This window comes from Convolutriloba macropyga, chromosome 7 (assembly GCF_964194025.1).
Source record: "Convolutriloba macropyga chromosome 7, txConMacr16.3, whole genome shotgun sequence".
NCBI classification, from domain to species: Eukaryota; Metazoa; Xenacoelomorpha; order Acoela; family Convolutidae; genus Convolutriloba; species Convolutriloba macropyga.
The window spans coordinates 30072493-30088383 of record NC_134474.1 but is presented as its reverse complement, the minus strand read 5'-3'; the positions used below and the strand labels follow the sequence as shown (position 1 = coordinate 30088383).

At 41.7% G+C, this 15891-nt stretch overlaps 1 protein-coding gene across 1 annotated transcript in view; it reads right to left on the bottom strand.

Moving 5' to 3' along the window:
- The window catches only part of LOC142342199 (procathepsin L-like), a 41872-nt gene extending 25981 nt beyond the window's left edge, over positions 1-15891 (bottom strand). The window contains exons 1-2 of the mRNA XM_075393440.1: positions 15441-15891; positions 2931-3160 (exon numbers count right to left, since the gene is read on the bottom strand). Of these exons, the coding sequence (XP_075249555.1) occupies positions 2931-3160; positions 15441-15857 (647 nt within the window). The 5' untranslated portion in view covers positions 15858-15891. The remainder of the gene's footprint in view (positions 1-2930; positions 3161-15440) is intronic.

The following is a 15891-nucleotide window of genomic DNA, read 5'->3' as shown; positions in this document are numbered from 1 at the left end:
CCATATGTCAGACTCAAACAGGAAAAGAGACAGACTGCGAGGAACAAATTGGAAGAAAAATTGTTCAATTTCACGAATAACAGCTCTTATGGTAAAACCTGTGAGTCAAAAAGTAGGAGAATGCAACTCACCCTAGCGCAGAATGCAGCTCAAGTGCTCGAGAATGTATCAAGTTTTACCTTCAAGACATTCAAAATTTTCGGCAGAAACTTATTTGCCGTCAAGCAGGACCCAAAGAGAATCTATTGGGATAAGCCAACAACTGCTGGCGCGACAATTCTAGATTTAGCTAAACTTCAAGTTTATAGGTTTCACTATACCAAAACGGAGCTGCATTTTCAAAATACAGCAGAAGAAAATCAAAATGCAGCTCCGTTTTGGTATAGTGAAACCTATAAACTTGAAGTTATTTTTTTGTTCATATAAAATTTGATCTGACAATTTTCACAAAGAATTAGCAGCGAAAACCCAAAATTTTCCAGGAGTTTGATTTTTCCAAATTACCCAAAGGAGCATCAACTTTTGACCACTAAAAACGAACTTGTCGTTTTCATATATAAAGATAAACTCACTGAAAAAGACATCGACGAGTTTGTTTCGCTGAAGCCGAAGTTATATTCCATAACTTCAACCGGTAAAACAAGTTTATGTTTTTTCATAAATTTGGTGTTATTGTGGTTAGGCATTCTCATACAATCATCACGCTAACCTTTAAGAGAAGCAAGCATTGCCAAAGATTTCTATGGGAAACATTTTTGATGACAAATTGATAACTTTCAAGCTTTCTCGTAACTTTTTTTGTATATAGATACCCAAAAAATGTCTGCAAAAACTGTTACCAGAGCTGCACTGGAACAATTAACCGACCAGAAATACAAAGACGCTCTGTTCTTGTCATCCACACTACGAACATCGAACAACAGAATTGTGTCGACAAACTGTTTCAATCAATAAACTCCCCATGAGTCCCTTCGATGACAAACGTTTAATTCTTGAAGGTGGTATGAAAACTTTGCCGTTCGGTCATGCAGAGGCAATTGAGGCCACTGTTCTTGAAGTTGATCCAGAATGGGATGCACCGACCCAAGATGAAAATGAAGATCTGTTTGGGGAAAAATCGGAAAATGATAATGAGTCGGACCGCATACTCCTTGCTTCCACTGAAAACAGCCACCCGATCCCTGTGTCGACAGAATAATAAAGGAATTGAACTTGGATAGCGAGGATAATGTCGACTTCGAGGCAGTAAATGCTAAACAATCTCCAACCAATTGTCCATTCATAGATTACGAAGCTGTTGAATCTCACGCCGCGGGAGGTGAAATAACAGACTCGGAGGAGGAGGAAGCGATACCACATCGTAAATGGGGACGACGACGCACATAAAAAACAACAATTGTTGGCCTTATTTTTGCGCCGGCAATTGTTAAGAATTGTGTATGATGTCTGATATATCAAATAAAACTGTTCAGCGCTTTTAACACACTTTAATTTTCCGCCATTTGTTTAATTTCTTCCTTTATTTTTTTTTATAAAATTGAATATTTGTACTTTTTTCTTCATTTATTACAGCGTAAATGGGGACAACGACGCACATAAAAAACTACAATTGTTGGCCTTATTTTTGCGTCGGCATTTGTTAAGAATTGTGTATGATGTCTGATATATCAATTAAAACTGTTCAGCGCTTTCAACACACTCTAAAATTTCCACCTTTTGTTTAATTTCTCCCTTTGGTTTTTTAAAAATTGAATATTTGTAGTTATTTCTTCATTTATTGATGATTTTTTTGTATTTTTTCGTTAAAATTGGCTCATTTTTCTGTTCAAAACCCACTTCAAAACTCTAACCTACTAGTGCTTAATTCTGGTTTCACACACAACGCTTTTATCGTGATTTGTCACGTTTTGATTGTAGAGATTTTGTGTTAAATTTTGTTTCAATTTCTCTACCCAAGTTTGTATTTTTTAGCTATATTTCAATTGCTGGATTTGAGCAAATTGCGTGGTTTGGTTCTACAATAAGTTCACAGTTTATATCCAATCTTTCTGATAAGTATAAATTATTAATCAATTTCACTTTTTGATAAGAAATAATAATTCCCTCACAAGCGGGAAATGGAGGGGGAAAATGCCCGGATAATAATTCGGTTAAAGTGGGAGGGAGCTCTTCCTGCATGTAAAAGGTTGGGTTGTCCTATCGCATGTAAAGGTTTAGGTTGTCTCTGTATGTAAGAGGTTGGGTTGTCCTATCCTATGCAAAAGTTTGGGTTGTCCTATCCCATGTAAAAGACTAAGAGGACGACCCTCCCCCCCCCGATCTTCCATGCAGAAAATGTTTGTTACTATTTATATTCTTCGCAAAACCCCTCTGTCAGGCTCAAAATTGTTTAATCAAATTTATTTAGTGATTACATGAGACCTAAATTCGGACTATTATTTAGATCATATGAAACATGATTTGCGTACTGGCAAAACTGCATATTAAGTAATAGGTTAATGTAGTGATTTTCTGTATTTAGACATTGATAATTCTTGTTTTTGCGGTTTTACTGACATTATCTGAAGACACGTGGCGGCAAGATTCTGTCATTGTTTTCTACGCTTGCTCAATGCCAGGCATAGTAGACAACTGTGATGGATACTTCAATTTATGAAGCGGATCAATTCTAATTTTATTTATTGTAACTGTTATCCACACGTGCCTATAACTCTGATCTCAAAACCCCTTTCGTGAATATCACTGACATTTTTGAGTGAATTTTACTAATTTAACTTAATAAAATGTAAAATTTGGGACAAAATGAATCATTGGGTTTATTTAATATTAAAAACAAAAGATCTGGTTCAATCCTAACCTGCATGGGCCATCTGTACCCTCGTACGGGTAGCTAGCTTCAGCATTGAATCCCTTCATTGAATAAAACGTACGTTATTCCGCTTCCTGGATCACCTCCATCGCAACCTTTTTTACAATTTGTGTAACTGCAATCGATCAAATTTTGTTCACTCAATGAGGTCAGTCTCTTGGTCCTTCTGAAAAGGCCGCCTTCCATGCTACCGGTTGCTGAGAAAGCCCAGCCAGCCCTGCATGTTGGTCCCTGGTTTTTCACTTCTGTCACGAATCCCTTCTCACGCCAGTCAATTTCATCTGGAAGTGTCTTAAAATAGAAATGATGGAGAAAATTAAGCATTTCATTTTTCCTGTAAACATAAACATCAACTAAAATATCACTTGGTTGATGCACTTGCGTTTACTCTTCATTACAACTCAAGGATCTGCTCTAATATATCCCTACTAAAGATATGGGGATCAATAGGAATAAGAATACACTAATCTTTGAAGTTTAGATAAATATGTAGTTTCTATCTAATTTTACTGTTGTTACTATCGTTTTAGAAGAGACAACTACGCGTTCAATAGAAGAACTGCTGAAGAATGAATGTTACTACCTCAGGTGGAGAGGCGACTGTAGCCCCGTGAGAAATTGAGTATGATTCTCGGTCAATCTCAAAATTCGAAAAATTAAACTACAGCTTCCTTCTATGGCGTCTATGAAATGTTGCAGTAACTGAAATTTCAAGAAATGCAACCTGTACAAAATTAAATTTTTGGAAGCACCTATAATGCCAATGATGAGCAAAAATTTGTTCACATTCACAAATTAATGTGAAAAAAAATACTGAATTCCCTTTTTGAATGATGAGGTACTTTTAGAAAGTTGAAAAACTCAATATGTTATGTTTGATCACTGAATACGATGGTATGCGTTGATTGAAACCTGAGACTGTGACAGCGAAAAAGTGTAAGGACCTACAAATGTGTTCTCACAGAACTTCATATATCAGACTAATTTTATTCGAAAGAAAATGAGGTTGAAATTCGAGAGACGTTACCAGTATCAAAATATTGTTATTTGAAAACAGAACTGCCCGAAAGAGGCAATGGCTATTTAAAAAAATATTTGTCCGTATAAACGATTCATCGGATTGATCTGATTGTAACGCTTACTGATTGTTACGGTGAGCTCACTGCTGAATTTTTACCCGGGTTGACAAAAAGTTTTAATCTTAGAACTTTCATATTATAGAAAATTGACTTGACAAATCAAAAAAGTTTTTAAGTATTGGTAAAACTACAACTTGGTCACAAATGAAAGCTCCATGACTAAAATTTTTCCGTAAATGGGAGATCTATCACTACAAAATTATCATAAATGGAAGTTCTATGGTTTCCTTAACAACAAACAGATATTTTAAGAGTCATGGTTATTGCCTGAGAACTCATATGCTTCTTAAACTGCAAGAGAAAACAGTTTGAATGCTTTTCCTACAGAATAAGAAGAAAAGGAAGCTGTTATCATTTCATCTAATTTATATTTCTATCAAAAAAGAAATGTTAAATTGAAACATTTGTTTAAAATTTTACAGAGATCTATTGAGCACATCCGCAATCAAATTTGGTGATAGTGAGTAATTTATCCATGAAAACGAAATGCGCTGCTTCATGCTCCAAACTACTCAAACAATAGTCTTTGCTTTAAAAAATTGCAATATATATTACACATTTTCTTTTTGAATTTGCCCAGCATTAATCTGTTTTTGACTAATTGCCAACAGTGATTTGGAACTGTTGCTGCTTTTATTTTACCATGGAATCTCGAAATCGTTAAATCATTTATAAAGATGCCCTGAATTGAAACTATTCTTTGGAAATTCACAGCAGATATCAGAAAATTGCAAGTTTAAAATTTTGATGAAATGTTTGGAAAAACAATCCCGAACTTACAAATTTGCGCTTTCAGTTCCCTGATAACAAGAACAGCATTTCAAAATTCACTTTTTGTTATGATGAACTGACATTTTGAAAATTTTTGTTATCGGTGAACTGAAAGCGCAATTTTGTAAGTTATGGAAATATTTTCTCAAGCATTTCGTTTCTGGGGGCCAAGGGTGTGAAAAAGGGACAAAATTTGAAAAGTGTTACCGCGTAAATGAACAATGCGCTATTTAAATAAAAGAGCAGCGACGAATTTAAAGCGAGAAAGGATTACGTAATTGCTTAACCGTTTAAATGCACACAAAATCTCTTCTAATATACGTAGAAAGGTCGGAAAAAGTTCGTTAAACATAATTTTCGTTGAGCCTACTAATATACTGAATCGATTGCGCTCTTTTTAGGCTTAATATTTTTATGTTTCGAAAACGTATCGGTGACCAATCTGAGTCGAAAATCGACTCAGACAAAATACCTGCTAAAAAAGATCAAGCTAGATTTGCCGGGCCATGGAGAGGGGCTTTTTGCCTCGATACGTGTTGAATACAGTTGCCTTATCGATATTATGATGAATTAACATTGTTCGAAAGAGTGTTTTAGCACCTATATTTTCTGGTGCCGCTCCTTGAGCTGCCTTTAGTGTACACTCGTTTAGCGTAATTGGTACGATAAATTTATTAAATAGTGATTGGATGGTTGGTTTGCCTTTGTCGAACTGTGCTTACTGACAAACTCATTGCTTATGACTAACGAGTTCTACTGCTCAAACTTGTCCTGCTCCCGCTTCAGTAAAGCTCAACAATCAGTGACGAGTAATCCAAGTAGTGTATTAGCCAGGTCAGAAACTGGTTGAAGACTCTTAAACTCCGAAGACAGAGGCGTGATTAATTCTCGTCAGACTATTTAATTGGACCATTCATCAATTATTTCTATTCACCGACTAAGGTGACTTCTGAACATTGGACCTCGTCAAACAGTTCAAACGGCCCGGGACCTCAACCCGGCCAGCGCAAAGTGTTCCTGCCCGTGGACCAGAGCGAGAACTCAGGAAGGGCAGTTGAGTGGTATTTCAAGTATGCTCGACTGGCAGATGATTACGTCATACTCTATCACAGTGTGGATACCTCTGCCATCATTCCATCAACTGGATACATGTGGGCTGGACCCCTTCATATGTCTCTGATGAAAAAATTGCGGAAAGAAAAGAAAATGCATGATCTCAACATCGCTGGATGGAAAACTGTAAGACTCCTCCAAGGAAAGTTTCATGTTGAAAAAAAAAACTTCTGATTTTTGCAGTAAATTAGTATTATAGAAACCGGCAAATCTGGTAGCCCCCTTACCTTTGGTTTCATTTCCTCAAATCCGGTATTTTCATTTTCTCAGGTCGCCGATAACCTATCCCTCATAATTTTTTGAGTTTAAAAACATCAATTTTGAAAATTTTCGGCAAAAAAATGCAATAATTGTTTCATGGCGTTATATCTCGCTGAATTAGGCTTAAAAAAGCTATAAACGTCTAAATCACGCGAACCAAAGAAAAAAGTTTGAAAAAGTGACCAGATTTGAGAAAAAATTGGAATAAAATCTATCCGATCATTCTAGCATACTAATATAGTAGATAGATAGATTAAAACGTTGTAAAAAACAAGTCTGGTCAAGTCTTTCAAACTTAACAAAAAAAAAGATCAGGTAACTGATTTTTTTTGCAAAAAAGCGCTTATTCTTGGTAACTCGTGAAAATCGTGCATTTAACGTCAAGGTTCGGAGTTTGAGCAAAGCTGAAATCAATTATGTTGTAAAAACATTATATGGTTTTCATATTAGCTGCAAGTTCACTTCATCACGCCATAAAAACTTTGCCTCAAGCGTTACAAGACCATTATAAAAAAGGAATTTACGCATTACCGGGTCTGAGTTTTAATCCTAACGCTTTGAAAGTCCAAAAAACCGCGCAATTTCAATTGAGTCACTTCTTCCGTGATAAAAAGAGGCTAGTTATATGGCATGATGTGGTGAACAATTCATTGTCCCGTCATCGCAGTAACAACAATAAGCCTTTAACACCTTCGCAGCTTATTGAAGTGCTTGAAAAGTATCAGGAGCGCATAGAAGCTATAGTGTATTGCCCCAGAGAGGGAACTCCTGATATTTACAATCAGCTCAAGCGTAGTACTCTAGTTACCATCCATTTAGTGAAAGACTTTGTGTCTAAACGTAAACAGAAAGATCTTAGTTTACTTAAAGAGTACAGAGCATTACACCAAAGGCCTGCGCTTGAGCTGAAAACACTCACTATAGTCTTAGCTCATAAGAACAACCTCCGGTCCTTGATAACACGCTCCCGACCGAAGAAACTTTCAAAGCGCCGTCGTAAAACGCTTCGCACCCGTCATGCGTTCGAGGAGGCGGAACTCACACAAGCCTTTGATAACCTGAATGTCACTTAGTCTTGCGCTGTTGTGGGAGTCTACCCGCTGACTGGCGGTGTGACTTATTTAACTCACGAGTTACGGGTTAGTTTGTGGTTGGTTCTCTCCGATAGCGCTTTACTAAACGTTTTGCTCTCCCCATTCTTCGAGTTTTCACGACCGTCCATTTTCCGCAGGTTATCTGGTTTCATTTTCCGCTTCCGTCCTTTTGTTTCCGTGTCACTTTTTTTCCTTCTATCCCCCGTTTATCTGTTGTATGATGTAGTATGTTGAGTCTCTGCTGTAGTAAAATTTCTCTGCCAGTATGCTGGTTTGTTGTGTAGTCTCATTAATAGCTAGGGTGTGACTTAAGTTCATTCTGGAGTTACGGCTGGTCTGTTTCGTGACTTTCACCACACTTGTTTGCTGGCAATTTGTTGTAGCTTTATTAATTTTTGTAGTATGCACTTTTGTTGTCTGGGTAGGGTGGTTTGCTAGGGTGTGACTTAAGTTTGTTCTGGAGTTACGGCTAGTAAAATTCCTGACCTTTTCGACTTTTGGTTATACTACACTGTTGCCGTAAATTGTTTCATGTTTGATGTTTTGATGCCGTTGATAAAGCCCCCATAATGTTTGTGCTAGTCTACCTGGCAGTAGCTCCTCTCCTTCTTTCTAGGGTGTGACTTAAGTTTATTCTGGAGTTACGGCTAGCTTGTTTGGTTGAGTTTGTTGCTGTGGTCTGTTAGCATCGATCTTCCCGCCTCCTCGCTTGTGGTTTCCGCCCCGCCCGTGCCAGTTTTCCCGTTTCGTCGCGCGCCATCCGCCCGACGTTTCCGCCCCTTCCGTGCCGTTTTCCCGTTTCGTCGCGCGCAATCCGCCCGACGTTTCCGCCCCGCCCGTGCCATTTTCCCGCTTCGTCGCGCGCTTTTCGCCCGACGTTTCCGCCCCGCCCGTGCCATTTTCCCGCTTCGTCGCGCGCTTTTCGCCCGACGCTCCCGTTTGTCCGTCCGGTTTCCCGTTGCGTCGTGCGTTACTCGTTCGGCGTCTCTTCCCGTCCGTCCCGTCTCCCGTTCTGCCCCTTTTAGCGCTTCCTGCGCACCGTTCTTTCTTTCTTTCGCCGGGTACTATTGTACTCGATGAACATCTTTGCTCTTTGGCGGTTTGCTAGCCAAACCGTCACACTAGGGTTCGGTATAACCCCTTTGTGTTGTGCTGTTGCATGTGTGTGTACTTTATATTAGTACCAAATTAAACTTGTGGTTCCTGTTTTTCTTAAGATCATGAAGACTTTGCAGGACAAATTTAACAAACTTTATAGAGCGAGGGCAAAAAAAAAACCAGAAAATATAGCTGATAAATTCAGACAATCGTAGTAAGTTCAATTCATCTCTATAATCGAAGATAGCAACGTTTTTTGCAAGAAGGCATCTGTATTCAACAACGCATAAAGGCCAACATCAACCTCCCTGTCCATGAGACGCAAGAACCAAGTAGTAGAACCAATGTAACCATTGATGCACATGTTGCAAACAACATCATGCAAGAGCAGGAACAGCCTCAATATACGCCTCCATCACCAATAAACTTTGGTATGCCAACTCAACTAAACGCCCCAAACACAGCCCGACAACTGTCTCAAGCAACAATGCACTTCGATGGTTTGCAGTTAGGTCATCAATTCCCTCGCAGATCGAGCATGCCGGGACAGTTGAATTTAGTCAGCCCTCTGCATTCACCACCTTTTAATACAATCGTTAATGCTCCTCTAGCACCTAATCCGCCACAAGCACACATAAATGTACCAGCCCCACCATCCCCCGTTCAAAACCTCGCACCACCGCATTTCCCGTTAATCCCACCAGCATTCCGCTTTCCTCCTTCGCCGCCACAAGCACTACCACTACAAGCCACTAACCCCGTGGCGAATAATGTCAATCCGTTACCCCATTCTCCGCCTGCACCATTTGTTTCCTCCGCAAACGTTTTTGTACCTCAATTAATTCATCCACCATCCCCACAAAAGAGCTTTCAGCCCCAAAGTTTTGTCCCTATAACCCACGCACCTCCTGCTCCTCCAGATCCAAATGTCTGGCGTTTTCCAGCAGCAGTCCCATCTAATGCAGTACCATTTGTACGAACATCCGCAAACTTATACACCGTACAACCGGCCCCGTCAATCAACCCTCATATATCTACATCGCACCGCTCCTCTCATGTACAAGCAGCAGCAGGCGCTCAAAATTACGTAACATCAGACTTCATGCAAGCGAATCCATTTAGTTCTTCGACAGGTACCGCCCCCACCTTTGTCACTCCGATCATTCCGCCAACGTATGGAGCTACCGTTCCGAACCCGTTGTGTTGGGGTGGCCCGCCGCATCCCACACCTTCGGCTCCTTCTTTGGACTCTGCGGATTTGATAAAGCAGTTGGCGGAGGCAATTACTTGTAAGAAGAACGATCCACTGCCCGAGTGGAAGTTGTCACAGTACAATGGTGATCCACTGCAGTGGCACGAATGGTTCGGACAATTTAAAAGCGCCATAGACGCACAGTCCTTGACTGATGATGTCAAGTTAACATACTTAAAAACTCTTGTAACTGGAAAAGCTAAAACCGCCATCGCTGAGTTCGCATACTGTGGTGTAATGTATAAGGACGCACTTAAGACACTCGAACGTAAATTTGGCCAACCACAGGCAGTAGTCAGTGCACACTTAGACAAACTCAGCTCTTTTCCTCCACTTAAGATGCACAATAGTGATAACATCATAAACTATTCTGCAACAATTTCAAGTCTTGTAGGGGTCTTTAAATCACTCTCATACGACTCAGACCTTAAGAGCGCCTCACTTCTCAACACGGCTGTGCAAAAATTGCCGCCCAATCTGAAAGAGTATTGGTCACTCTTCACAGTGAAGAAACACTGGGTAAAGCCAACACTCCTTGACTTCAACGATTGGCTGAAGGAGAAGGCCGAGGCACACGATTTAATGAAACAAACTTCATCGAAGGCAAGAACTGAGGATAACACCAACTCAGTAGTAAAGACCAAAGTTGCCTCAAGAACTTTTGCTGCTAATACACAAACTAAGGGCACTCAGAGACCAGCCTCAACATCGGCAACGCCTGCAACCCCTCGCTGCATCGTGTGTAAAGGCAATCATCGCATCTGGGAGTGTAGGGTATTTAAAGAAAAGTCTCCCACTCAGCGAGCAAGGGTAGTGGCGGAAGCAAAACTGTGTTTCTCATGTTTGAGAGAAAAGCATATGTTTAGGCAATGCCCAAACGCCAGGAAATGCAGGAAAGACGGATGTAACAGCTCCCATAATACACTTCTACATGGAGCTGAGAGGGTTTATCCATCAAAATCCCCTTCAAACAATAACAATAGTAATTCTAACGCCGGCGCAAATCAAAGTAAACTTTCTAGTGTCCAATCATCGAGTAAGACCACTACTTTGTCATCTGTGAGTAATGTGAAAGGCCTCCTTCAGGTGACTGAATTACAGTTGAAGAGCTCCTCCGGTAAAGATACCACGGCTTTAGTTTTGTGTGATACCGCTTGCAGTAACTCTTGGGTGTCCAATGATCTTGCAAATAGACTTGGTTTGCACGGTACATCATTGAAATTAACAGACAAGGGTATAAATACCGAGGAGGTTGTAGACACTAAGTTAGTTGAACTAATTGTAACACCACGCGACAACCAAGCATTTGAACCATTTAAAGTCAGCCCTTACGTAAAGGCAAATTTGAATGTAGGCGCCAATGTCATTAACATTAAAGGACTTCAGGAAACATACCCGCACCTAGCAGTTCTAGACCCAGTTACATATTGCTATGGAAACATTGAGATGATACTTGGACAGGATGTGTATCATGCCATCCGCCCGTTAGAGTACTTCGCTGCTGACGAGAAGTCCTCGCCCTTCGCTGTTCGCTTGCCCATAGGTTGGGTTCTAAGCGGCCCACTACCGTCGTCTTCAGGTTTAATCTCGACTTGTTTCAAAGCTAATATGGAGCAGGATTTTGAACTCGCTAGTCAGGTAAAATCTTGGTACGACATGGAGTCGTACGGCGCACTTAAGCAAGTAGACCCACGATCCGCCTCGGATGCGCGTGCGCATGAAATTCTTGAAAACACCACCGTGCATAATGGAAAAAGGTACGATGTAGGAATGCTATGGGCTGAAGATAACATCGAACTGCCCAACAATTATTTCTCAGCGCTTGTTCAATTAAAGTCTTTGGAAAAGCGGCTCACGAAAGATCAGACATTTAGGGAAAAGTACTCGAATACCATCAAAGAGGACTTAGACAAAGGCTACGTAGTAAGGGTCAAAGATGCTCATAAGGTGGAAAGTCGCTCGGAACGAGAGTGGTACCTACCACACCATCCGGTTGTTAACCCGAACAAGCCGGGCAAGGTCCGTAGGGTACTAAACGGAGCAGCTAAATTCCATGGCGCATCTCTTAATAAGTCATTACTCACTGGACCTGACTTACTGCAAAACCTCATCTATGTACTCCTACGGTTCAGACAACATCCATTTGCCGTATCCGCCGACATCGAGGGAATGTTCCTCCAAGTTGGAGTGTTACCATGTGATCAGCCATCATTGCGCTTTTTGTGGCGGGAGGACCCCACATCAAATGTTGTGGTACACCAGTATACGCGCCACATCTTTGGGGCAAAAGATTCGCCCACCTGCGCCAACTACGCACTTCAGCGCACGGCACGCGATAATGCTAAGGAGTACCCAGAAGCTGCGAAAGCCGTCCTTGAGAACTTCTACATGGACGATTACTTGGACTCAGTGGAATCCCCCGAGAGGGCCCTCATTAGGTCGAAGGAATTGGTACATCTTCTCCATCTAGGTGGGTTCAAGCTTACTAAGTTTGTAAGCAATGTACCAGATCTGGCTGACCGAATTGATGGGTCTGCTCAATCCACTGAACCGAAGGTCATCGTTTCATCAAAGGAGGAATCAATGCACGTGCTTGGGCTTAAGTGGGATCACAACAACGATACTCTGGTTGTGAGTAGGGGTACTAACAGCACCATCACGAAAAGTTTAACACAGCGCTTGGTCTTAAGTCTTGTGTCAAAGGTCTACGACCCAATTGGTCTTGTCGCACCGTTCACTATTGGTGCTAGGTTAATCTTGAAAGACATTTGGCGTGTCAATGGACAAAGTTGGGATGACGAGTTACCTAAAGACACAGTTGACAGATTCCTTGCCTGGTGTGTTGAACTGCCGCGGTTAGCTGAGATTACTATACCGAGAAGTTTCTTTTCAGGACCATTCCAACATCTTGAACTCCACATGTTTGGTGATAGCTCGCAAGACGTATTCAGTGCAGTAGGGTTTCTTAGGGCTCAAGTAACTTGCTCCTCCGGGGAGATTATAACAGAGCTGGCGTTTGTCTTGGGCAAGGCCCGTGTTGCACCTATGAAGGCAATGACAGTTCCTAAGTTGGAATTACAAGCCGCTCTCCTCGCTGCCCGTTTAAAAAGGGAAATCTGTCGAGCATTAACGGTTACTGTGGACAAAGTCTTTATGTGGACAGATAGTACCATCGTCTTGCAGTGGATAAACTCAACGAACAAACACCCCATCTTCATTGCAAATCGTGTTAGTGAAATCCTGGAGAACACCAGCGTTGACCAATGGAACCACGTCGCCACTTGTGATAATCCGGCAGATGCTGGCACGCGTGGTATGTCCGCTGAAGTTTTGCAATCAAGTAGCTGGGTGAGGGGTCCTGACTTCTTGAGAACTAAGCAATTCCCTTTTGTACCAAATACCGACGTCGTTGACAACATCAAGCTCGGCGTTGTAACTAAGGAACAAGATGATGACTCCATCTCATCTCTAGCCGCATCCGTAACCAAGCCCCCTAAGGAACAAAGCATCAATCTAATCCCGTTTGATAAGTTCATTTCTTATCAAAAGTTACTTCGTGTCACCGCATATGTGCTCCGTCTTTTACCATCTCATGAAAGTTACCGTACCGTAGACGGCAGCATAGCCAACCCTGTTGAGCTTGACGAAGCCGAGCGTCATCTCCAGTACTTGGTTCAGGGAGAGTCCTTTAATACTGAAAGAAAGGATCTTCTTGACAACAAATCCTTTAAGAAGAGCAGCCGCATTGCTCAGTTCACTCCGTTTATTGGGCCTCATGGTCTCATCCGTTCTTCTGGTCGACTCCGACGGCTAGTGGAAATTGACTTTGACACTAAGCATCCTATCGTGCTGGATGCGCGTCATACTTTTGTTAAACTGTTTCTGCGGCATACTCATTTGAAAAACCATCACCAGGGCATCGATTACTTACGGTCAAAGGTACAGGAACGTTATGCCATCCTTAAACTACGTTCCACACTGCGTTCCATCAAATCAAACTGCGTCTTGTGTGGAAAGTTCCGTGCAGCAACCATTCAACCTATCATGGCAGACCTCCCAAAGGAGAGACTCGCATACCAGTCTCCTCCCTTTACCAACACCGGGGTTGATTACTTCGGCCCATTCTACGTCACAGTTCGTCGGACTACCGAGAAGAGGTGGGGATTTCTCTTCACTTGTCTCACTACTCGTGCTGTCCATCTTGAAGTTGTCCCGTCCATGGACACTAGTTCTTGTGTAATGGGAGTGGAGCGGTTCGTCTCCCGTCGGGGTACTCCTGCTATGATTTGTTCGGATAATGGTACGAACTTCATTGGAGCGGAGATAGAGCTCCGTGAATGTGTGGAAAAATGGAATACGCTTAACATTGCCACCGAACTTGCACATAAGGGCATTAAGTGGAGGTTCAATCCACCCAGTGCGCCACACCAAGGTGGCATCTGGGAGAGGTTAGTTCGGAGTTTTAAAAGAGTACTGTACACTATCCTCGGTACGCGTCGCCTCACAGATGAGGTGTTGAACACTACCTTTTGTCTGGTCGAATACGCACTAAACTCACGTCCTTTAACGCCCATAAGCGCCGACCCGTCCGACCTAGGCGCTATAACACCTAATCATTTTCTACTCGGTAACCAAGCAACCAGAATTCCGTCTATCGTTGGCGTCGACGAGTTCGATCATCGTAAGCGATACGCCCGTGCACAGTCATACGCCAATGCAATTTGGGCACGTTGGCTCAAGGAGTATGTACCTGCGTTGAACCGTAGATCTAAGTGGCAGACGCCTGCCGAGCAGCACCTCAAGGTCGGTGATTTAGTTTGGATCGTTGAAGAAAGCAACCCTAGGGGTTACTATCCAACCGCTCGGATTGAGGAACTTCGGTACGGCTCCGACAGCGTCGCCCGCTCCGCCGTCTTACGCACGTCATCCGGATCGCTCGTCCGCCCACTCGTTAAACTTGTACCGATCCTCTCAACATTTTCTTCCGGGCCGGAGGATGTTACCGCGTAAATGAACAATGCGCTATTTAAATAAAAGAGCAGCGACGAATTTAAAGCGAGAAAGGATTACGTAATTGCTTAACCGTTTAAATGCACACAAAATCTCTTCTAATATACGTAGAAAGGTCGGAAAAAGTTCGTTAAACATAATTTTCGTTGAGCCTACTAATATACTGAATCGATTGCGCTCTTTTTAGGCTTAATATTTTTATGTTTCGAAAACGTATCGGTGACCAATCTGAGTCGAAAATCGACTCAGACAAAATACCTGCTAAAAAAGATCAAGCTAGATTTGCCGGGCCATGGAGAGGGGCTTTTTGCCTCGATACGTGTTGAATACAGTTGCCTTATCGATATTATGATGAATTAACATTGTTCGAAAGAGTGTTTTAGCACCTTTAAAAAGAATAAGGAATCTTTTCCGTTTGTGCCCCCAGCTTAGTGGGTGCATATTATTTCCACCCCCCCCCCCCCCGACGCACGTGCCATATTTTTACAAAATGATTTAACATGTAATGACGCGTGCTCTTTAACTGGGAGATGCATAACGTACGGGGGCGGGGGGGGGGCACAAACGGAAAAGACCCTCCAAGAACGGAAAAGATAAAGAATAAGACCTAAATATTCCCCGAGAGATCAGAACAACACTGCCGCGTTTTGTGTAGAACCGAGATAATGTTGAATGAAACATTATGCATGCAGATTTGTTAATTATCTTCTACGCTTCTACATACGGCAATGTTTGTAAAAAATGATTTACAATCTGTAGTTAGTTAAGTCAACTCCTCGAAGCATTGCACTCGGAAATGAAGTGTGATTAGGATTATTGATTTGAACACTTACCGAATCAATATCTGATGCAGACATTTCCTGAGATTGTGCGGGTGGTGCTTGTACAAAATTCATCTTCTGTCCCAACATGTTGTTTCTGATCTCTTGAATCGACATATCCGAGAACTCGTTTAGAGCAGCAGTGAACGAAATTTTATTCAGGCTCGCATTCAAGTTATGCTCACTGACGCTGTTCAAATTTCTGAGCCAGTTAGAAAATTTGGTACTTTCTTCCTCCGCATTTTTGTATTCTTTTTTGTAGAGGTTCTTCCAGTGGCTCCATTCTTGTAGATGCTTACTAGTGATATCATTTAAGGGAACTTCAAGCTTAGTGTAGGGTTTGCTTGAGTATCTTGTTTGTCTCACGTTCCAGGTCCAAATAATCTCTACGAAAATGATGACACTCAAAGCAATTTTAAACCAAATCATTTCTAAGGGAGCTTTTGAACCTGCTTTATTCTAG